At 41.7% G+C, this 23,783-nt stretch overlaps 1 protein-coding gene across 11 annotated transcripts in view; it reads left to right on the top strand.

Annotated features, from left to right (window-relative positions):
- Positions 1 to 23,783, top strand: part of ITSN2 (intersectin 2) — a 122,054-nt gene that overhangs the window by 82,130 nt on the left and 16,141 nt on the right. For all 11 annotated transcript variants that reach the window (XM_073335823.1, XM_073335822.1, XM_073335829.1 and 8 more), the window contains one exon: positions 17,937 to 18,058. In XM_073335823.1, the coding sequence (XP_073191924.1) occupies positions 17,937 to 18,058 (122 nt within the window). The remainder of the gene's footprint in view (positions 1 to 17,936; positions 18,059 to 23,783) is intronic.

A 23,783-nucleotide genomic window follows, 5' to 3' on the forward strand; every position in this document is an offset into this window, starting at 1 on the left:
TTCCTGATGTGACTGCAAATCATGTGTTTACACATGGTCAGCTCAGCATCTAACTTGCTCTGTGTGCACCTACCAAATATGCCTGCGTACATCAGGTATTGCTTGTGTAACTTAAGTGCACACACACAAGGAGGCATATGTGGAAACCTCATTTTGAAAATCCAGCTATTTTTTTTCATGTTAGTGTTATATTTCAATTATATAAAAATTGCATAGAGCTGTACAAAGAAGGGGAAATTTACATCAACCCCCTGATGCCTGTAGTGTGTGATTGGAAGAAGAACACTGAGGGAGAATTAAAAATTAAGAAAATCACAACAACACTTTAAAATATATATAATTTACCAACTGCATAATTGGTTTTCTTTAAAATAAGCTTCTTGTACTTATTTAAATTGGCTGCAGAAATTAGCATAAGTGTGCTGTAGAAATCAGTGGGAGAGTCTTCCCACAGAATTTGTTTGATGCATTGTGCCCAGGACCTGTTTGGAAATTAAAACCTCAAAGAAGTGAACACAGCTTGAGAAGTCTAGTATATTTGTTAAAGACAAATTTAGGAATTGAATTGCCAGCTGAAGTATTGTAACCTGCATGTTTCCTTTCATTTTTCTCCTGGTGTCTGTTATAGTCAGTGGAAAGTGATGATATTTGAAAGTGGGAAAACAAATCTGACACACACAAAGGACATTTTACAGCAGCAGGTGAAGATCCTAGTATATTATCTCCCTCATTTTCAGACTGTGGTCCATGGGCCACCATCACTAACCAGATCAATTTTTAGTGACCTGCAGAATTAAATGTTTAAGAGCCAAGTTGAGAGCAATTGTGGTGGTGGTAGAGGAGTTCCTTGTGTTGTGACGACATTTTAATAGCCCTCATCCTAATATTTGCACAAAATTGACCTAGATTAGGTGAAGAGTGAATCTTCCTTCAGTAAAGAGAATTTTCAGTATGTAGTTAAAATATGTGTATATATAGATACGATTAAAGGAGTATTACAACCCTTTGTTTATGATAATATTTAATGGCATGTTTGTGTGTATTATTCTTACAATAAATAATTCATAATTTTCCCATGGAATCTTAACATATCAGCTGGGAGTGAGAGTAGTACATGGTTTATGCCCATGAAGTCCTTGTCTTCTAAAATGAGACTTCCAACAATTGTGCAGATTGAAGCGGTACTTTCTGTGACATGAACATATATTCAGCAGGCAACCAAGTTTCATTTCACATGGGCCACTGACCAGAATCAGCAAGTTAATTTTATTTGTAACCATGTCTTAATCTGAGCAAGTATTTTCCAGAGCATGTAGAAAGTGGAGCAGTAATTTCTTGCTATTAATCTTGTAGTGAAATCCTGGCTTCCTTGAAGTCAGTGGGAGTTTTGCCATTGACTTCATTGAAGCCCGGATTTCACCCATTTTGCTTTAGGTTCACATATCTTAATTAGTAATACACCTTTAAATCTTTCATGAGAAAGGGTTTTTGGGGGTTTTTGTGAATGAATTAGCTGCGGTGTATTGGTGAGCATCTGTGATGGTTGGTTGATAAAATTATTTTTAGGCACAAATAATTGCTTGTGTATGCTTACAAAATATAGAATTGAAAGAATAGAAAGGTATGACGTTTTATTTTAGGAAAGTTGAATGTTAGTCATTCCTTTCTAACCTTTCAGTGTTGTTCTGTCTTCTTTTGTCCTTAGTACTCATGTTTCACTCTTCAGATTTGTGTTTGTGTTCATTTTATCCTTCATTTTTTTTTTTTAGGACCCAATGTTGTCTTCCAGTGTGAAAGCACCTCAGAGACCCACTATCCAAGTTTGACTATAGCGTGGAGGCAGGGTGGACAGCCCTGCTCAAATATCTGACACAATCCATTTGCTTCGTTTGAATGTTAGATCCACACGAGAATTAATTTTTTGTGTTTTATAATCTACTGTTACAATTAATTTGTAAAACCAGAAAGGATAGTGGGTCTTTGTGTGGCTTTCACTGCTGTCCACTCTGGTTTCCTCTAGTGTTTTTTTCCTTTTCTTATTGATAATCATAGATCATTAGCATGCATATCAAGGTATCCCTTGCATGGTGGGATTTCAGACACACAAAGACCCACTATTTGCACAAGTTAGCTGAGCTGTTTTATATGGGCAGATGTCTTCTTGTAATGTTATAACCTGTGCATACTTTGCAGAATTGAAATGTTTGCTGATTACTGATCTGATAGACTTAGTTTAATCCTGTGCACAGTGAGCTTTTTAAATTGGCAACATATATGATTCATCCAAAAAATAAAACCTGGCCTATCTTTCTACATTACAGAGTGCCACTGTGACTACAAGTATGCCATGTAGTTTAGGTTTTAGATCATAGAACTGTTTTGTCTGATTCAGTCCAGCCTTCCAAATGGCCTTTTTGTGAGGAGAGGAGTTTAGAGGTGGAATGGAGGATGCTTTCATTTCATTTTCTTCTCTCATCTCATCACAGTAGCACTATGGGGCATTTTCTCTCAAGGCAAAGGCAAACTAGGCTAATATAATTTGTGGGCTGGCCTGCAAGTTACTTTGGGTGGGTGTGTCCTATCCCTTGGCCACCACCTTCCCTCAAACATTTTACCATTGTAACACACTTGTCGTCAGTTTTGGTGAACAGCATCATCTAATCTTACTACAATTGGTACCATGCTGCCTCTGTGCTGTCAGACTCACCAATCTGTCCTCATTTTCTTTTCTTTTCTTTTTTTTTTTAAATTAAGAGTTCTGGTACAGGACTGAATGGTTCTGAAGACTGATAATTGGCTAGAGAGTCTTTCATCTCGAGGACACCAGGTCATATCTGGCCCAGGTCAATAGTGAATGAAAGTCTTTGGCATCTGAAAGCTGCTGTTCTTCCTATTACAAAATGAATTGGTGGTCTCAGTCAAGTTCCTCCTATACAAGTGTCCACAATAATATATGCCACCACCAGAAAAGACACTAGTAGACACACTTGTTAGCTGAAAGAGGAAGGCCAAGGATTTAAATGGGCTTGGAAACTGAACCATCCGCTCTCCTGGTTCAGAGGTAGCTTTTCCAGTTCAGGGTTTGAGGGGCAGAGTGTTATAGGTAAACTTGTACTGCCCATGCTGTCTCTGTTATGTGGATAAAATCAGGACTTCTGTCTCCAGGGCTATAAATCTTGCATCTTTTAGCAGCCCTAAATTATTTTAAAAGGGAAAAAAAGCTAGTAAGTAGATTTCTTTTAGTTGCTTTTAAAATGAAGGGGTCTATTTGATGGCAGACCATACATCTAATAAAACAGTTCTGTGATCCATACAACGCAAAGAGAATTTCTAGTAGATGCAGTATTAAATTCAGTTTGCTTCCTGAATTTGGGATTGAAATAACAAACATGTGGATTATGCAATCTGAAATTGTTTACAAACTACTGTAAGTTTACAATATATATGAATGTTGTGAGGTACTATCCGGAAAAAGTGTTAATACAATTACAGAGATTTAAAAGCCTTCTTCCAAAAGTTCTATAAAAGGGGTGAAATATTATGTATTTAATATACTTTATCAAGTAATGTATATGTGTCCCTTAGGTCAGAGATATATATTTTGTGCAATACAAATTACAGTAAGGTGCCTACATCAAACTATAAATGGATTTTTATTCCAGTTGTATTTTATCTCAATTAATATTCTGTTCTTGAATAAATTAACTTTAATTAGAGGCAAAGAATCTGCTAATTAATTGCTCAAATAGCAATGTTCTAGCTGACTTAATGTCTTTTTCATGTTGAAATTAGATTTTTAGCTAAGGCTGTTTCTATTAAAATGTGCTAATTGCCCTGTATTGCCTTCTCTTAATTTTCTGATTTTGCAGATCTGTTTAATACAGGCAGAAATGTGCTGCTATGGTACAACAGTCATATCAAATTGTTACTTATTGTAGGCCAATATCTGGGTGTCTTTGGGACCCATTCACTTTTAAAAATTCGAAATTCAAGGCACTATTAACCCAGAGAGTTTGGGCCAGATATAACCCTCTAATAGCCAATAAAATTGTTGCCTTGATTGCCAAAAGACCTCAGTAAATAAATAAATAAAGTCATGCCCTGTCTAGTATGTGCTGGGAAATAATATTATGGTATTTTTCAGCAATAAATAATGCTTTACCCACGTATACACAACTGCAGTTGAATATTAGGGATAGCATTCTATATCTGTATGGTTTGACCCATGTAAATCCATAGCTGGAAATAAGCATTCACAATTAAAACACAAACAGCTGCATTCAGTTTGAATTTACAGGTGCTAGAACTGAGTTCAGAGGCATGCTGCCATGGGCTTTCTCTGTTGTAATTAAATGTTGTAGTGTTATTTGAAAGCCAAGATGGGTGAGGTAATATCTTTTGTTGGACCAACTTCTGTTGGTGAGAGAAACAATCTTTTCAGCCAGAAAGAGCTCAAAAGCTTACCTCTCTCACAAACAGAAAGAAGTTGGTCCAATAAAATATTACCTCTTCCACCTTGTCTCTCTAATATCCTGGGACTGACACAGCTAAAACTGCACTGCGTAGAGCAGTGTTATTTGAGCATCATCTATGAGCTCTGCACTGTAAAAAATGGAAAAGGCCACAGTCCCTCCCTCACAGTGTTTATCTTCTACATCAGACAGATTTTTCAGGTTTCAGAGTAACAGCCGTGTTAGTCTGTATTTGCAAAAAGAAAAGGAGTACTTGTGGCACCTTAGAGACTAACCAATTTATTTGAGCATGAGCTTTCGTGAGCTTGAGCTGTAGCTCACGAAAGCTCATGCTCAAATAAATTGGTTAGTCTCTAAGGTGCCACAAGTACTCCTTTTCATTTTTCAGGTTAGACATGATGCACCAGATAACTATGTGGTCTGGTCACATAATGGTACAGAAGGATTTTTTTAATACACATTTTAGATTACGGATAAGAAGAGGCTGTGCAGAATACTTATTTTAAGGCAAGATTTTAAAGAACCCTGCTGTATCAATACAGGTATATAGATGGGAGCAGCTTAGTCTAAACAGATTTTAGCTTTAAAAGTGAATTTCCTTGCTCATGTGGGTTTAATTTCGATGCTTACAACTATGTTAGCATCTCGGTGACTACATTGACCCAGTCTCTCAGGCACATCCTTGGAGAGATATGTAGGTTCAGCCACCGTTCCAGCCATTTAAGAAAATTAGTTGTAAAGGGTCCAGTCCCTCCTGTCACAAAGGAGGATGGCATGATGTGGAGCCCTACAAGGGTGGTATGGGAATTGGGGAGACTCCTCTAGTGAATTAGAAGGGGCAGAAACAGAAATATTATTGTACCTGCACAGTAGCTGATATTTCAAATTCTGTAAGAGTCTAGTTTGCAAATGTTACTTTCAAAGCTAAGTTCCTTATCTTGCAGTCAGATCTAGACAGGTCAATCCCCTGCACTCTCACAGCCCAGGATAGATCCAGTTGCAGGCACAGATGTATGAATAGTTAATGCTTGTGAAGCACTTTGAAGGCATACGTAGCACTATATAAATGCTAAGTATCAATAGCTTTTTATTACTTGTAGGAGCATAAAAAGGTAGAAGTTCCATTTGTAAAAAGTTCTGCATTCTAATAATAATTGAAATTGCCCCTATTAATGGGTGAATAATTACCTGAGCCCAAGGCTTTGTTCACCAAAGTGGATCTCAGAGTGACTTTTTCAGTGAGGTTGTAAACTCTTGTAAATAGGCGTCTGTTATAGGAATGCTGACAGACCCTTGCCCATGGTGGTGCTGACTGCTGCTATCGCATAATGACACTTTAATGTAATGGAACTATTAAACTGTTACATAATGGTGTGTGTTGCCTTGAAATATCTTTTGTTGTTCTTTTCAAGCTGTAGTATTAATGGTTGGGGATACACGTTAAGATCATGCAAATGCAGGATATGCTTGGCATGAGAAAATTGTTCATCTTTGTTTTTAAAAAAACCTGTAAGATAACTATGCAAATGTATTTTATTAAAGGGACACATAAAAGATGTAGATTGTGTGTGTTGTTTTTTGTTTAAATAGCCTAGTAAAAAAATTCTTTTAATTAGTTGACATGGCTTAGCAATTTTTTTTTGTCATGTGGAAAACTAAATCCTATCCTGCTTCTGTTTAAAGTGCAGGGGAGTATATTGAAAGTTTTGATCAGAGAGGGTTGGATTTAAAATTGCCACAGAGTTTTCTGCTAAGGGCCTGATTCCCTCTCCCCCTCAACCCACATTTATTCATGTGAGTAAACTTTACTTGTTACAAGTAGTCAAGAGACTTCACATTACTCAAATGATTAGATCATGTGGCAATGGATGATTAAGCTTATTTGAAATTTACATAGTACAGGCTAGCACGGATTGAAAAATGAAAAAATTTCTGATGCAGTGGCTCTGGCTCATATGCTACATTAACATCAAGCTCATACTTAACTTTTAAAATTACAATTGTAATGGTATACTATCTCAGCAAATCAAAAAACTTAAGATGAGGGAAAGTCAAGTAACTGTTCATACTATCCTGCAGTCCTCCTTTGCCAGGGTGGACCTGGAAATAAGGAATCAGTGTAGTATATGCATATTTATAAAAGACTGGATTCTGCTCCTTTTACTCACATTTAGCATCTTAATCTTTGAGTAACTCTCATTGTGGGGGTGAACCAGTTATCCGCATTGGTGTGCTCTATGCAAACAGGCCTTCAGGAAAGCACTTACGCACATGCTTGAGTCTTGTTGCCTTTTTCCAAGATGGAAGTGGCCCATGCTCTTGTTTTTAATATTTTCTTTACTAGACTGTATTCAGAGTTCCACTCACTCTTCATCCAATTTGGGGAGATGAAAAAATCATTTAATCCTACCCGAACATCTCTGAAATTGCTTCAAAAATGGCTTGTGAATCTAATTACTTGCCCAGAATTTTGAAAATGTTGTTTAAGCAAAACAGATATGCATCAGGAGCACAACAAATTTTTGACCATCTGGCATTAAGTAAATAACATTAATATACAATCATATTTAAAACTCAGAGGTGAAATATATGGAGATAGATCAAAAGTTAGAGATGGGCAAGACTTATATGATCCAGTCCATCTCCATTCAAGTGCAGGATTATTCTCTACAAAGTGCCGTTCTTCCCTTTGAAATTGTTGCTGCCAACTTCAAAAATTCAGTTATTTGAAATATACTTTTACTCCTTCAATTGTCAGATCTATGGCAGAATAGATGACTTTTTGACTGGGAAACTTACCGTGTAGTCTTAAAGACAGGATTAGTTGTGGTGTTAGCAGAGGACAGTATTTCTTGTAGAAGTGCATTTGAGGAAGGGAGATAGTTGGAGGACGAGGAATCGTTTTAAAACCTATTTATAAACTTTCAAATTTGTTTTACTCTGGTGTCCTTGTCTTTGTTTAATCTGTCATGGGATGCACTAGCTATGCGATATCTGCCCAACAGTCTGATCATTGTAAAACAAACTTCATTAGAAAATTCCAGTATAATAAGATTTTGATCTCTCTTGACTCAAGATTCACTGATTTGTGAAGTGGATATTTACTGAGGCAAAGTATGAACAGTGACAAATCTTAGTGTTCGTATTAACAGAAATCAGTATCTACTTATTGTTTCCTTCATAAGTTGATCTATTATGGCTACGAATTTTAAAAGGATGAATTAACTTTCCAAAGGGGAGATGAAGTTACAGCCCAGAATAAAGCTGTTGCTCACCTCTCAACCAATCAAGATTGTCATCTTTTGTATCTGTCAGTCTAGCAATTAGTGTCTGCTGTCTGATTAGCTCATCAGAGGTGAATTATTGTCACTGAGTCTTAATGCAGCTAACTGACCCAGACCTCAGAATTTGAGGTAAATAATGGAAATCTAACTAGTTATGTGATTTTTAATTCATGTGTTAGAAGTTTTATCTTGTATTCAACAATTTGTCACTTCCTGCTCCATCTAGCACTCTCAAGCAAAGCTTATAAAGATTCTTCTGCCATGTCTATTATTAATTAAGTTTATTAGAGTAGGGCATAAGGACCAATCAAGAGCAGAGCCACATTGTACTAAGCACTCTATAAACACAATAGTAGACACCCCCTGACCAGAAGACCATGTAGTCTAAATGCAGGTAATATCCAATTACATTAACTCTCTTTCTAAATGTGTTTTACATCTGAAAGTATCCAGTTTATCTTTCAAATTATGTCTACATTTTATTCACTGTTAACTTTTTTTTTATCCTTCCAAAGTTGATCTCACCGTAAGTAAGTAACACTTCCATTGGCCATTGAGTTTCATAGCAAGTATGTGGACTTTACTACCAATTGTAGTTACAAGCAAACAGCAGCATGAGCTAAGACAATACAATCATTGGCTTCTCTTTTTGAGGGGATATAACAGAAAATTACATTGCTCAAAGATCAGCTACTTAGGGCAGGTCTATACCACAAGCTTTTGCCAGTGCAAATTATGTTGCCATAAAGCCGCCGCAGTTAGTATCATAGATGACTGGTGCCTCCCCATACGGAGGGGGGGGGGCACCAGCTAAAGGGGAGGACATATGACCTCCCCACGTGTCTTTGCCCTGTCCCCTGCCTGGGGCTTCTGCACTCTCCCCACCCTCTTCCCCCACCCCATGTTACCTGTGAGGGACTCCGCCCTCCCACTGCACCTGCTCCCCCCCAGTACATTCAGCTGCTCTCCCTGGCAGCAAGACCCAAGCGGGGAGTGGGACGGAGCTGCTCCTGGTCACTGCTCTGTGCAGTGTAGCCAGCTGCCTGGGAGAGAGCCTGTGTGGGGAGGGGCAGCAGCGGCAGTCTGCTGCCTGCCCGGGCTTGGCTTCTGGGGACAGGGACTGAACATGCCGAGAGGGCGGAGGGGCTGTGGCTTTTGCTCGGCCACTGTCCCTGGAAACCAAACCTGGGCGGGGGCAGCCCGCCACTGCTGCAGCCAGGTGCTCTCCCAGGCTGCTGCTGTGCTGCACTGGGCAGTGTCCCAGCGCAGCCAGAAGAGGCTTTGGCCCGGCCCCTTCTATTCTGGCCCTGGCCCTGGCCCCGGCCCCACCCTTTCCGCTGCCGGCCCACCCACTGACACGTCGCCTCTGGTTAGTATATTGCTTGTGTGCACATACTTGGCTCCTTTTGTCAGTACTGCGCAACTCAACAGAAGCTCTTGTTTTGATGTGCAGTGCTTCCTGGGTAGGTATCCAAGAGTGTAACTTGCCACTGTCCAGTACGCTGTCTTACAGGAAGTTTTGGCAATGCACGGTGGGGAAGCAACAAGTTGTGTTGGTGTGACTGGAACTGTGGGGTCAGGTTCCCATCATGCAACTTTCTCCACTCCATAATGCCCTCCGTATCTCATAATTTTCACTCCTGTTTTGAACCTCCCATGAACCAGCATGGAACTTGTCACTGTCTGCCAGCTCTGACAGAAGCATGGAACCTGCACAGCTTTGCAGTGTTATCATGAGCACTGCAAGCACAGGACACATGATCCTCTGGTATTTGCAGAGCTGCAAGAAGAGCCATGGAGAATATGACAATTTACTGGAGAGTGGACTGCTGTGGGACATAACAAGAACCAATTCAAAATTGCTGGTGGCATTCATGGAGCAGTGGCAAATGGTGGAGCATGGCTTCTGGACTCCAGAAATGAGCCCTGTCTGGTGGGATCACAGTGTGATGCAGGCTTGGGATGACAAGCAGTGGCTGTAGAACTTTCAGATGGGCAAGGACCCCATTCCTGAATCTGTCTGCTGAGCTCACCCCAACCCTTTAGCGCAGGAACGCCAAAAAGAGAGCTGCACTGACCGTGGGGAAGCGAGTGGCGGATTGCACTGTGAAAACTTGCAGCCCTCAATTGCTACAACTCAGTGGGAAATCATTTTGGAATTGGAAAATCCACTGTGGATGCTGTTGTCACGCAAGTGTGAAGGGTCAGTAATCGTCTCCTACACAGGACTGTGTCTCTCAGCCATGTTCAGGACATGATGGATTTTCAGCCATGGGGTTCCTGAACTCCCGTGGAGTGGTAGACAGCAAGCATATCCTTATTTTTCCAGCAGGCCACCTTGCCGCAGAGTACATCAATAGAAAGGGCTATTTTTTTATGTTTATGGAAGCACTGGTGGATCACAGGAGATGCTTCACCAGCATCAGTGTTGGCTGGTCAGGGAAGATGCATGAAGCTCACAACTTTAAGAACACAGGATTTTTTCAGGAAGGTACAGGCAGGGGCCTTTGTTCCAAACCAGTGGATTACCATTTGTGATATTGAAATGCCAATAGTGATCTTGGGGGATCCAGCCTACCCCTTTCTCTCCTGGTTCATGAAGCTCAGCAGCACCAAGGAAAGATTCCTCTATAGGCTCAGCAGCTCAGAATGATAGCTAAATGTGCTTTTGGTAGGTTGAAGGGATGCTGGCGTTGTTTACTCACAAGATTGGATCTCAGTGATAAAAATATCCCAATGGTTATAGCTGCCTGCTGTGACCTGCATAATATCTTTGAAGCAATGGTGGAAAAGTTGCCGCCGGGGTGAAGGGCGGAGGTGGAGCGTCTGTCTGATGTCTTTGAACAGCTGTCAGAAAGGCTATCAGAAGAGCTCAATGTGGAGCTATATGACTCAGGGAGGTTTTGAAAGAGTACTTTAACAGCAAGCCACAGTAATGTATTCTAGTATCAGAGGGTTGCCTTGTTAGTCTGTATCCACAAAAACAAGAAGAAGTCTGGTGGCACTATTGGTGTTAAATTAATACCATTAATTTGGGCTTGAATAGGGACTGGGAGTGGCTGGCTCATTACAAAAGCAGCTTTGCCTTTCCTGGAATGGACACCACCTCATCTATCATCCACCCCAATCGAATTGGCCCTGTGAACACTGGTGCTCCACTTGTCTCTTCTCTTCATTTGTCATTATATAATGCCTGCATCTGTAATTTTTCACTCCATGTATCTGAAGAAGTGGTTTTTTACCCACGAACGCTTATGCCCAACTAAATTTGTTAGTCTTTAAGGTGCCACTGGACTCCTTGTTGTTTTAATATATTATAATGTACTGTGCTCTACCTGTCTCTGCAGTTTGGGGCCCCAGTAGGAATTGTGTGGTGCTTGGTGTACATCTAAGAATATAACATTGGTAGTGCACCTATTAATTTTATGATGCTTGCAGTTCATCTATGGTTATTACATGGTAGTTGTCACTGATTGTATAAGTTGTGTCACAGTGTACAATAACAACTAAGTGGGTGCTTTCACTACTGTCAGGCATTCTGCATCATTTGTTGGGAACTAATAAAGATGAATTATTTCCCAACAGTAGAGTTTTATTCAGTAACAAAAACACTTCCAAAAAAATTCTGTCCAAGTTAAGAGCAAATACATTAAACCTTAATAAATTTATGGAACAGAGCTTAAAGAAGGAGAAGGAACATTCATGTCCATTTTAGCTACACATACATCAACTGTGGTTCTTACAGGTAAGCATATCTGAAGTTGTGGTTGTCCTTAATATTGCCTGGTGTGGAGTGGTAGGGAAAGGGATGTGGCCCCTGATGCCACACTGAACATTGGGGCGTCGGGGATGGGGGAGGAGGGAGATGTAAGGAGTTCTCCATTGACTGCAAAGGGAGGCAAGTCCATGATTGTTGAACCTGTAGTTCCACAACAGTTTGCAGCCTGTTTGCTGCTGGAGATGCCCCATTATGCCCTGGTGAATCTTCCTGTTGCCCACTCTTTCCTACTCCATACAATCTGCAGTATTCATCCTCCCGGTCCTCCATTCGCCATCTGATGCAGCACTTTCTCCTCCTTATCTTAGAGACTAACAAATTTATTTGGGCATAAGATTTTGTGGGCTAAAACCCACTTCATCGATGGTTTTAGCTCACGAAAGCTTATGCCCAAATAAATGTGTTAGTCTCTAAGGTGCCACAAGTACTCCTTGGTTTTTTTTGCCGATACAGACTAACACGGCTACCACTCTGAAACCTCCTTCTTATCTGTTTCATGCATTCCGAGGGTGTGGAGGGGGAATCCCTCAAGGCTGCAACAGCAGCAACTACAGATAAAACACACAGAGGTACCATTGTCACTATAGTCCCAAAGTTAAGATTCAGAATCCCTTCCTCCCCTAAAGTTTTAAACAAGAAATGCTTATTTACACTTCTGCTTTGGAGTGCTTGTGCACAATACCACTCACAGCACCAGCCATCGTGAAAATGTTTTCTCCAGGGGCTAGGGAAATGAGGAGGGAATTGTTCAGTTGTGCAAATCTCTGAGTATAAGGCACTGTTACTGACTGCTAACATCATTTTCCACAAGCCATGGTGATTTTAGCTAGTATCTCGCTCCTGGGGGTAACAAAGGCGCAGAGAGCATACTTGCTGCTGGCGTCCCAAACCCACCTGGACCCGTGTGCTGCTAGTCTGTTTATTGCAATGGTGCCTGCCGAAGTTATCACTGACTGGTGTGGGAAAGTGGAGGAAGAAATAAGGCTGCCACCCCCAGAAACCTTTGGAGAGAATTGCAGTGTACCTCTGCGAAAGTTTCATTGAGATCTCTCAGGAGGATTCAAGGATCCCTGTGTACATAAACTGCTCTGCATCCCCACTGCCCAACTCTACAGAGTAATGAAAAGCAGATAACAACTCTACCTCTCTTTGTTGTACCGCTACCTCTTCTCGTATGAATGAGTTAATGAAAAGTTGATGGCATCCCCAACTTGGTAGGACACAGCTATCACTGAAATGGGAAATACAATTACACACTTACCTGAAGTTCCTTCCCCTGCATTGGGCTTGACCATGTTTGACTGCCAGGACTGAGTGGACTGCAGTGTAGTCTCCAACAGGTCCTGGCTCGTGACAAAGCTGGACCCTCCAGACACATGTCCCCCATCCTCTTCATGCCAGGGGGCCTGTGACTCGGGCTCCTTGGAGGTATCCATGGTGGGGTCTCCACCAAGTATGGCATGCAGCTCTTCGTAAAAGATCAACTGTTGGCTTCCCTGGCCTTCTGATATGCCTGCCGCAGTTCCTTTGGTTTCACTCAGCACTGCTGCTGATCCCTGTTGTACCCCTTCTTCTGCATCCCCCATACAATCTGCTAGTAGATGGCCACATTTCTATGGCTGGTCTGTAGTTGTGCTTGCACAGGCTCTTCTCCCCACAAGCCCCGGAGACCCAATATCTCCTGTCTACTCCAGGCAGGAGCACATCTGGAACGTGTAATCGGCAGTGTCAGCTGGGCAGTCGCACATGACCGTGGAGAACTGCAAGGTGTGCTCACCAAGATGGACAGTCAGGAAAAGGCATTTCAAAAATTTGCAGGGTTTTTTAAGGGAGAGAGACTTCTGGTTTCCACAAGCCCTGGACAGTAGAGTTCACAATTGTGACCAGAGCACTCAGTGTTGGGCATTGTGGGACGGCTGCCGGAGGACCGTTAGGGTCAACATAGGTAACACAGTGTCTACATTCACACTGTGTTGACCGCAGTACATTGACCATGGCTCAATGCTGCTCGGGGAGGTGGTGTTATTATGTCGTCGTAATGGAGAGCTCATATCGGTGGGAGACCAATTTAAGAGTAGACACATGCACAGCGAGTTTGTCAAAAGACAGCTTATGTTGACCTAACTTTGTAGTGTAGACCAGGCCTTAGTAAGTCCTGACAAATGACAAAAAAGCACTACCAGTGTGAACACCCTTTGACTGCTCTAAGATCTTTATCTCGTATCCCATCAGAGCTGGAACTGAATTTCGCGTCACAAACCACAGGAAAGAGCTGAAATCTCAGATTGATAGACTTCAATCACTTAAAGCCCTGGTAGTTTATGAAACATCAGATCTTTTAAAACGCACTTTGATCTGTTGAATAGCTTGATTCCTCCTCCTCTTTAATTCTGGCTTGATTGTAGCCTTGACAAACAGCTCAAGCCAAACCAAATCTGGTACACTTTTATGCATGTGCTTAACTTTACTACCATGAGTAGGTCCCATTAATTTCATAGTAAATTGGAAAAGTAAAATTAAGCATGTGCTTGTTTGCAAAATCAGAGACTAATAGAGTATTGCCAACCAGAAGCATTCAAAAATCGTAAGTCAGGCCCCCCCAAAATCATAAAGTTGTCTTAAAAAGTGTGAGTTATTTAGGAAAAAAATATTTTTGGATTCTTATTACTTGCCTTCAAGTTGTTAAGTCTTTAGGGTTCTTGTTTTGTAGCTTTTTTTCTGCAACCCCAAGGACTATGAGATTTTTATGAAAATTGAGATTCTCATGATTCCAGAAGCTGGGACTATAAAAAAAATATACTATGGCAAAACTTGGCAACACTGCTAATGATAATAATGCCACTTATATAGCGTTTCTAATTTAATTGTCCAAGCTGAGAAAAATGTGTAAAGGAAAGCGCACCAGTGGTAAACAGCAAATTAGATTTTTTTAACTTATTTCTACCTTAATCAGTTACCAAACTCAGGTCCATGGAGAACTTCCTGGTGGTCAGCAGAGAGCTGGCTCATGATACAGTCCTCTCCTGTCCCCGTTCCCCTCCTCATTGTTCCTATGTATTACACTGCATTGAAGGCAGCCAAAAATGTATTGTTTTCCTAGTACTAATTTTTCATCTAAGTAATTGCTCTAATTGTCATGAGGATGTTGCATGACACTGGTGGGTCTGTGAGACAATCTCTCTGTAAAGATGGAGTCCACAGTATGAAAAAGATTGAAAATTCCCCAAGTTAAAATATTTGCAATATAAATATAGAAATAGGCCTTTTAAAATGATGGTTTTTAACATGCTCTTGTCTCTTTATGTAGAAAATATATATCAGACTTGTCCATTTTCCCTTAAGTCTTTTATTTTCTTCCCTTCACTGTTGTCACTGGGCTTGTGAAGCATTTCTTGAGCATGGAAATAAGCTGCTTACATTGCCAGAAAGCAGTATTTGACTTGCAGGGCCTCTCCCACTTTGTTGGGTGGGGAACCACAGCAGGAGAGCAAATGTTAGCACAAGTTCTGTGTAACTGTTCAGAAGTCACAATGCCCGGGGTAGAACAGAAGATAAGTATTAGCATTATTAAAATGTCTTTGGTTATGGCTTGGCTATGATGAAGTTGGGGTTTGTCGATTCAAAATTATTCCATCCTCAAGAATTAGAACCTGAAAATGATTCTAGGAAATTCAAAAAATGAGGACTCCTTTCTTGCTTCTGTAAAAAGAAAAGGAGTACTTGTGGCACCTTAGAAACTAACAAATTTATTAGAGCATAAGCTTTCGTGAGCTACAGTTCACTTCATCGGATGCATTCAGTGGAAAATACAGTGGGGAGATTTATATACACAGGGAACATGAAACAATGGGTGTTACCATACACACTGTAACGAGAGTGATCAGGTAAGGTGAGCTATTACCAGCAGGAGAGCGGGGGGGGGGGAAATTGTTTCATGTTCTCTGTGTATATAAATCTCCCCACTGTATTTTCCACTGAACGCATCCGATAAAGTGAGCTGTAGCTCACGAAAGCTTATGCTCTCAATAAATTTGTTAGTCTCTAAGGTGCCACAAGTACTCCTTTTCTTTTTATGGATACAGACTAACACGGCTGCTACTCTGAAACCTCTCTTGCTTCTAATATTCTTGGTCTTGTATCACAGAATCATAGAATATCAGGGTTGGAAGGGACCTCAGGAGGTCATCTAGAGGACCAATCCCCAACTAAATCATCCCAGCCAGGGCTTTGTCAAGCCTCGTAGACATTAGTGGCTTCTGGCTTATTCCAAATGGTATTCGTTTTCTCTCTCTCGCTGACTCCCGATCTCTGCTGAACTTAGTTATAAACACTGTGCGTGGAGAAGTTTTTTGTGAATATCTGGATGTTTGTCATAAGTTATCTGGACTATTTGTCTTTTCAAACCTGCTTTGTCCATCTAAACAACCTGTGGATTTTCCAGTCTAATTGGAAAGCTGTTTGCTTTATTTTTTTGTCTTGTAGTTTTTGATGCAAATATTAGACCTCAATCGATTTGATTTGATTTGATTGTTTTCAAAAGCCACCGTCAGTATGGCATATATTAAATTTGTAAAGAGAAGAAAAATTAAAGGTCAGGGTTAGTTTGATGGCCTCTTGTTCGTACAGAATGTTTTGGCTAATAATTTGAGTTAAATGTTCATGTTTCTGTTTATACATCTCCCACATTCAGACAGTCACAGTGTAAAAACAAATACCCCTCCTCTTTGCTTTCAGTTTAAAAATTAGTTATAAACATCCAAGGCGTGTGGCTGCAGCACCATGCAGTAGAACTTTGCAAAAGTGTACCGGTAACTCAGAGGCCCCAGTGTAGATTGATTATTTCTGTAAACTAATTCAGCAAACCACTTATGGCACAGAAGGGAGATGAAAAATATACACCGTCATCTAGAATACCGTATTCAGTTCTGGTCACACTATCTCAGGGTTTGTCTACATGGCAAGTTAGTGCATGGCAAGCCAGGATATCTGCAGACCACTAGCTTGCAGTGCACTCACTGGTCGTCCGGACTCTTCTAGTGTGCAATAAAAATTCCATAGTGCACTCTGACATGTTCCCACGTGGACAAGCCCTCAGAAAGAACATTGCAGAGTTAGCTAGGGTTCAAAGAAGGACAACAAGAATGATTAGGCACGTGGAAACCTATCTTCATAGAGATTGAAAAGATTGGGATAGTTTACTTTAGAAAGGAGACAACTAAGCAGAGCTATGATAAAAGTATATAAGATAATGAATGTTAGAGAGACAGGAGATCGGAAGCTGTCTCACAATATAAGAACAAGGGGACGTTCAGTGTGGCCGATTCAAAACTAATAAGGAAAGCTTTTTCACTCAAGTCTTAATTAGATTGTGAAACTCATTGTCACAGGAAGTTGTTGAGGGAAAGAATTTAGTAAGGCTCAGAGAGGGATTGGATGCTTTTATGGATAAGAAGATTATCCAGAGAATTATCATAGTTAATGCTAAAAAAAGAGTTTTGGTGGGGATAAAAATCTCATGTTTCAGGGTTTAAACCAGTCTATAATTAGGATGAGACTTTCTTGGGGACACAGATTATTCCACATATGCCTGCTGTGGAGTTCTTGCTGCTTTTCTGAAGCATCTGATGCTTGCCAGAGACAAGATAGATCCACAGTTCTGATTCAGTGTAGCTGTTCCTGTGTAGGCATATGTTTAAATCCGTCCCTATTGAGTGAAGTGCTTAATCACATGCTTACCGGCTTTGCTGAAGCAGGGCCTAATTGGTTAAACTTGTTTGTTTGTCTGTTTTTAATTCAAGGATACTGCATCATAAAATGTATTTAACATTAATGAATAGGTACAGTTGAGTTCTAATTATTGAATGCTTCATGTATGCTAGTAAATGGTCTGTAATATAATCATTTGCTATTAAAATATCAGTATTTTCTAAACAGAGTGGAAAACCTGAGATTTCAGTTACCAAAGAGCAGTAACTATTTTGGCAAATGTGCTGCCATTTTAAGGCTTGATTTTCAGGGGTTCTGATCACTTGTAACTCCCATTGACTTCAGCTGGAGTGCTAGGAGCTCAGCGCTTTTGAAAATCAAACAATAAGAGACCACTGTGTATGTTATAAAAATAACGAAGACTGAGTAATACAAGAATGTACTACATATATCTATTTCTTTTTGCTAAGACATGAGACCACTCTTTTTTGTGAGAATTATCAGTTTTTTCAGTTTAGAAAAGTAAGCATTACTGACAGCATTCATTTTAAACGTATTATGGGCTTAGAGCCTCAGCTGGGGTAAATGATTGTATCTTCACTGAAGTACATAATACTGTAGCCATTTATATAAGCTGAGCATCAGCCCTTACAAGTTTAATAGGACCTGAATGACTTGAAATATTTACTTTTCTAGGGTGTGCTGATCTCCAAACTCTTGATACTATGCAACCAATGGAAAGGAAAAGACAGGGCTACATTCATGAGTTGATCCAGACTGAAGAGAGGTACATGGACGATCTTCAGCTTGTCTTAGAGGTGAGAGTTACTTGGAAACAAAAGGTGTTTTAAACAACTGTCACAGCAAAGTCTCTTATCTTCAGTGTCTCGTCCTTATCAGATGATCATTATGACATTTGATTCCTAGCTGAGTGGTGTAAATCTATGCAATCTTAGGGCTTGTCTTCACTACAGGAGTAAATCGACCTAAGTTATGCTACTCCAGCTACGTGAATAATGTAGCTGGAGTCGACGTAGCTTAGGTCAACTTACCCCGGTGTCTTCACTGCGCTGCGTTGACGGGAGATGCTCTCCAATCAACTTCCCTTACTCTTGGAGAACTGGAGTACCGGGGTCGACTGGAGAGCGCTCTGCCATCAATTTAGCGGTTCTTCACTAGACCCGCTAAATCGATCCTTGCTGCATCGATTGCAGCAGCATCCATCTACCCATAGTGAAGATCAGCCCAGAGATGTGAAGGCTTTGATGTTTTAATAACATACAACATGGCAGAGTATGTTTTCTCATTATATCAACTCTTCAAGTACTGAGAATTGCCATGTTTTCTAAAGGAAAGCTGCCAAGTTTGCATTGTAAGACCAGTGCAACTGATTGCTATTCTGTCACTCAGTGCATGTCTACATTGTGCTGGCAAAGTGCTCTAGTGGCATGTGATTTTTAGAGCTTTCTAACGTGTTGCGTTCCAGCTGTCCCATATAGACCCTGCTGGCGTGGTGTAAAAGGCACCTAGTTTACATTAATGTAGTCTTGTGGGGCAGTTAGAGCACTTTACATAACACATCTCTCTGGCAAGCCATGCCGTGTCGCGCAGACAAGCCCTTAGACAGCTATTGTCTGTAGTCATCTTTTACATAACTCTGCAAGTTCTCCTTTGCTGGTATCTTCAGAATATTTGAAGGAAGCCAGCCTGTCCACAGTGCCTTACCAAATTTCATTCAAGCCAGTTACTAAATTGCTTGCTCTGGGACTACATTGCTGCTTCAGTATTTATCTTCTTCCCCTAGAAAAATACCCCTTTCCCTCTGACATTACCCTCAGTTGTGGTTCCTAAAGCAAAAAAGCAATTTAAATATTTTTGCAAGTACTGCACTTTCTCTCACTTGAGTAACTCTTTCCTCCTAAAGGACTTTCTGACTTGGTATTTAGTATTTATGTATCACCCTTTACCTTCAACGTTGGTCTGAGGCATTCAAATATTATGGTGATGAGCGCGGTATAAGTACCTATATAGAACAGAATCGTCTATAGAGGTCAAAGTGCTTTATAAATGTTAACTAGTTCTCACATACTATCGGCATGGGATAGGTAAGTATTGCCTATATTTTATAAGTGGGAAAACAGAGGCAGTGGGTGAGCAACATGTCCATGGCTGAATGGGAAACTATCACAGTTCAGGGTAACAGCACCTGTATTCCTCCTCCATGGTCAAGCAAGGGCACCAACTCTTAGGCTTCTTTTCCCCACTGTGTCTCTCTCCCTTCTGACCAGGGTTTTTCCAGGATCCACCGTTCCCTGCCTTCACTGAGGGGCAAGTCCCCAGCAAGACAGACTGGCTCACCAAGCCTTCTCTCAGGAGGATATAAACAGCACAATTACCCACAGTTAATTTACAACAGAGCCCTTTCTAAACAATCATATTTATTGTTAGGGTAAAAACATTACAGAGAAAACACATTAAAAACAATACAAGAACCTGCACGCTTGTTAATAAGACCAGAGATCACCTCAGTGCCAACAAGGACTCCAGCCCGTGAACAGTCCTATAAACCCCACAAGGAGTTCTTCTGTTGTCACAAGTTCATAACAGCTGTTAGCTCAGCACAAGCACATGCCTGAATCTGTCAGTCATTTTTTCATCTAGTTTGGGCCTCTGGTCTGGTCCTCAGATAGCAGGTGAACAGCAGACAGTGGGTTTCTCCTCAGGATGCAGCTTCAAAAGGATGGGTCCGCAGGTGAGACATTGCCTACCCCTCCTCCCAAATATTTCCTAGGGGGAGCACTTACTTTGTGTCTAGCATGGCGTTTCAAAGAACCCTTTGAAGCTCGTTACACTTCCCAAGGTTGACATTAGTCACCTCTCCTAGAATAGTTATATACAGTCCCACAGTAACACGTAAACATGTGCATGTTTAATACAGTGAGCTCCTCAGATACTTAAGCTTTGTCCAGGATATTGCCATTACTTTCCCAGGAACCAATATCAACTCTGGATTAGGACTCAAGATTCCTGCTTCAGTCATACCCACCTGTGTTTGAGTTGAAATGTTTACTTTCTTTTTACTTACCATGGTGTATCTGATCAGATGTGCCTTTGTGACTGCCACCAACACACTGCAAATTGAACTAGAGCCTTCCAGAGCTGAAGGCATGAGTCTCTGCAACTTGAGCTAAAGAGCCAGGCACTCTTGTTACGGGAGGAACGTAACAGATTCTCATTCTTTGTGGATTGAGCTCAGAGTGGGAAACGTTACATGCACTGACTGACCTGTGAGTTACACGTTGTTTGTACCTGATTGTTCTTCTTTGAGTGCTGGTTCCTGTGTTCATTCCACACCTGGGTAAAGATGTGTACTATGTGTCTCAGAAATTCCAGGATTTTTATTTTAATTCTGCTTTCCCCTGTGCTTCTCACATCCACTGGGAGCAGAAGAAATAGAAACATTGAAATATTGCCTCTAACTCATCATGAGTTTCAATAGTCCTGATTCTGTCAAAGCTAAGGGATTCTGGAAATTTCAGAGAAGCCAGATTTGTAAGATTTTGAGCTACATTTCAGACCGTAAAGATTTAGATAAACTTCTGAGATATTTCTAAGCTCTGAATTAGAGCTTAGAAATAAGCTCTGGGGGAAGGAGACTAAAGCCCTGAGGTAAGTGGGGAAGCGGGATACCGGGAGGAAGCATGAGCAGGAGCGTCTGAGAGGGGAGGGCTCCTGCCTCATACTGAGAACGAGGGGTGATCAGCGGGTTATCTCAAGTGCCTATATACAAATGCACAAAGCCTGGGAAACAAGCAGGGAGAACTGGAGGTCCTGGCAAAGTCAGGGAATTATGATGTGATTGGAATAACAGAGACTTGGTGGGATAACTCGCATGACTGGAGTACTGTCATGGATGGGTATAAACTGTTCAGGAAGGACAGGGAGGCCAGAAAAGGTGGGGGAGTTGCACTGTATGTAAGGGAGCAGTATGACTGCTCAGAGCTCAAGTATGAAACTGCAGAAAAACCTGAGAGTCTCTGGATTAAGTTTAGAAGCGTGAGCAACAAGGGTGATGTCGTGGTGGGAGTCTGCTATAGACCACCGGACCAGGGGGATGAGGTGGACGAGGCTTTCTTCCAGCAACTCACAGAACCTACTAGATCGCAGGCCCTGGTTCTCATGGGCGACTTCAATCATCCTGATATCTGCTGGGAAAGCAATACAGCGGTGCACAGACAATCCAGGAAGTTTTTGGACACTGTAGGGGACAATTTCCTGGTGCAAGTGCTGGAGGAGCCAACTAGGGGTGGAGCTCTTCTTGACCTGCTGCTCACAAACCGGGAAGAATTAGTAGGGGAAGCAAAAGTGGATGGGAACCTGGGAGGCAGTGACCATGAGATGGTCGAGTTCAGGATCCTGACACAAGGAAGAAAGGAAAGCAGCAGAATACGGACCCTGGACTTCAGAAAAGCAGACTTTGACTCCCTCAGGGAACTGATGGGCAAGATCCCTTGGGAGAATAACATGAGGGGGAAAGGAGTCCAGGAGAGCTGGCTGTATTTTAAAGAACCCTTATTGAGGTTACAGGGACAAACCATCCCGATGTGTAGAAAGAATAGTAAATATGGCAGGCGACCAGCTTGGCTTAACAGTGAAATCCTTGCTGATCTTAAACACAAAAAAGAGGCTTACAAGAAGTGGAAGATTGGACAAATGACCAGGGAAGAGTATATAAATATTGCTCGGGCATGTAGGAATGAAATCAGGAAGGCTAAATCACACCTGGAGTTGCAGCTAGCGAGGGATGTTAAGAGTAACAAGAAGGGTTTCTTCAGGTATGTTGGCAATAAGAAGAAAGCCAAGGAAAGCGTGGGCCCCTTACTGAATGAGGGAGGCAACCTAGTGACAGAGGATGTGGAAAAAGCTAATGTATTCAATGCTTTTTTTGCCTCTCTCTTCACGAACAAGGTCAGCTCCCAGACTACTGCACTGGGCAGCACAGCATGGGGAGGAGGTGGCCAGCCCTCTGTGAAGGAAGAAGTGGTTGGGGACTATTTAGAAAAACTGGATGTGCACAAGTCCATGGGGCTGGATGCGTTGCATCCGAGAGTGCTAAAAGAATTGGCGGATGTGATTGCAGAGCCATTGGCCATTATCTTTGAAAACTCATGGCGATCGGGGGAAGTCCCGGAAGACTGGAGAAAGGCTAATGTAGTGCCAATCTTTAAAAAAAGGAAGAAGGAGGATCCTGGGAACTACAGGCCGGTCAGCCTCACCTCAGTCCCCAGAAAAATCATGGAGCATGTCCTCAAGGAATCAATTCTGAAGCACTTAGAGGAGAGGAAAGTGATCAGGAACAGTCAGCATGGATTCACCAAGGGAAAGTCATGCCTGACTAATCTAATTGGCTTCTATGATGAGATAACTAGTTCTGTGGATGAAGGGAAAGCAGTGGACGTGTTATTCCTCTGCTTTAGCAAAGCTTTTGACACGGTCTCCCACAGTATTCTTGTCAGCAAGTTAAAGTAGTATGGGCTGGATGGATGCACTACAAGGTGGGTAGAAAGTTGGCTAGATTTTCGGGCTCAACGGGTAGTGATCAATGGCTCCATGTCTAGTTGGCAGCCGATATCTAGTGGAGTGCCCCAAGGATCGGTCCTGGGGCCGGTTTTGTTCAATATCTTCATTAATGATCTGGAGGATGGTGTGGATTGCACCCTCAGCAAGTTTGCGGATGACACTAAACTGGGAGGAGTGGTAGATACGCTGGAGGGTAGGGATAGGATACTGAGGGACCTAGACAAATTGGAGGATTGGGCCGAAAGAAATCTGATGAGCTTCAACAAGGACAAGTGCAGACTCCTGCACTTAGGATGGAAGAATCCAATGCACCGCTACAGACTAGGGACCGAATGGCTAGGCAGCAGTTCTGCAGAAAAGGACCTAGGGGTGACAGTGGACGAGAAGCTGGATATGAGTCAACAGTGTGCCCTTGTTGCCAAGAAGGCCAATGGGATTTTGGGATGTATAAGTAGGGGCATTGCCAGCAGATCGAGGGACGTGATCGTTCCCCTCTATTCGACATTGGTGAGGCCTCATCTGGAGTACTGTGTTCAGTTTTGGGCCCCACACTACAAGAAGGATGTGGAGAAATTGGAGAGAGTCCAGCGAAGGGCAGCAAAAATGATTAGGGGTCTGGAACACATGACTTATGAGGAGAGGCTGAGGGAACTGGGACTGTTTAGTCTACGGAAGAGGAGAATGAGGGGGGATTTGATAGCTGCTTTTAACTACCTGAAAGGTGGATCCAAAGAGGATGGATCTAGACTATTCTCAGTGATAGCAGATGACAGGACAAGGAGTAATGGTCTCAAGTTGCAGTGGGGGAGATTTAGGTTGGATATTAGGAAAAAACTTTTTCACTAGGAGGGTGGTAAAACACTGGAATGCGTTACCTAGGGAGGTGGTGGAATCCCCTTCCTTAGAAGTTTTTAAGGTCAGGCTTGACAAAGCCCTGGCTGGGATGATTTAGTTGGGATTGGT

The sequence above is a fragment of the Lepidochelys kempii genome, chromosome 3, assembly GCF_965140265.1.
Source record: "Lepidochelys kempii isolate rLepKem1 chromosome 3, rLepKem1.hap2, whole genome shotgun sequence".
NCBI lineage: Eukaryota > Metazoa > Chordata > Testudines > Cheloniidae > Lepidochelys > Lepidochelys kempii.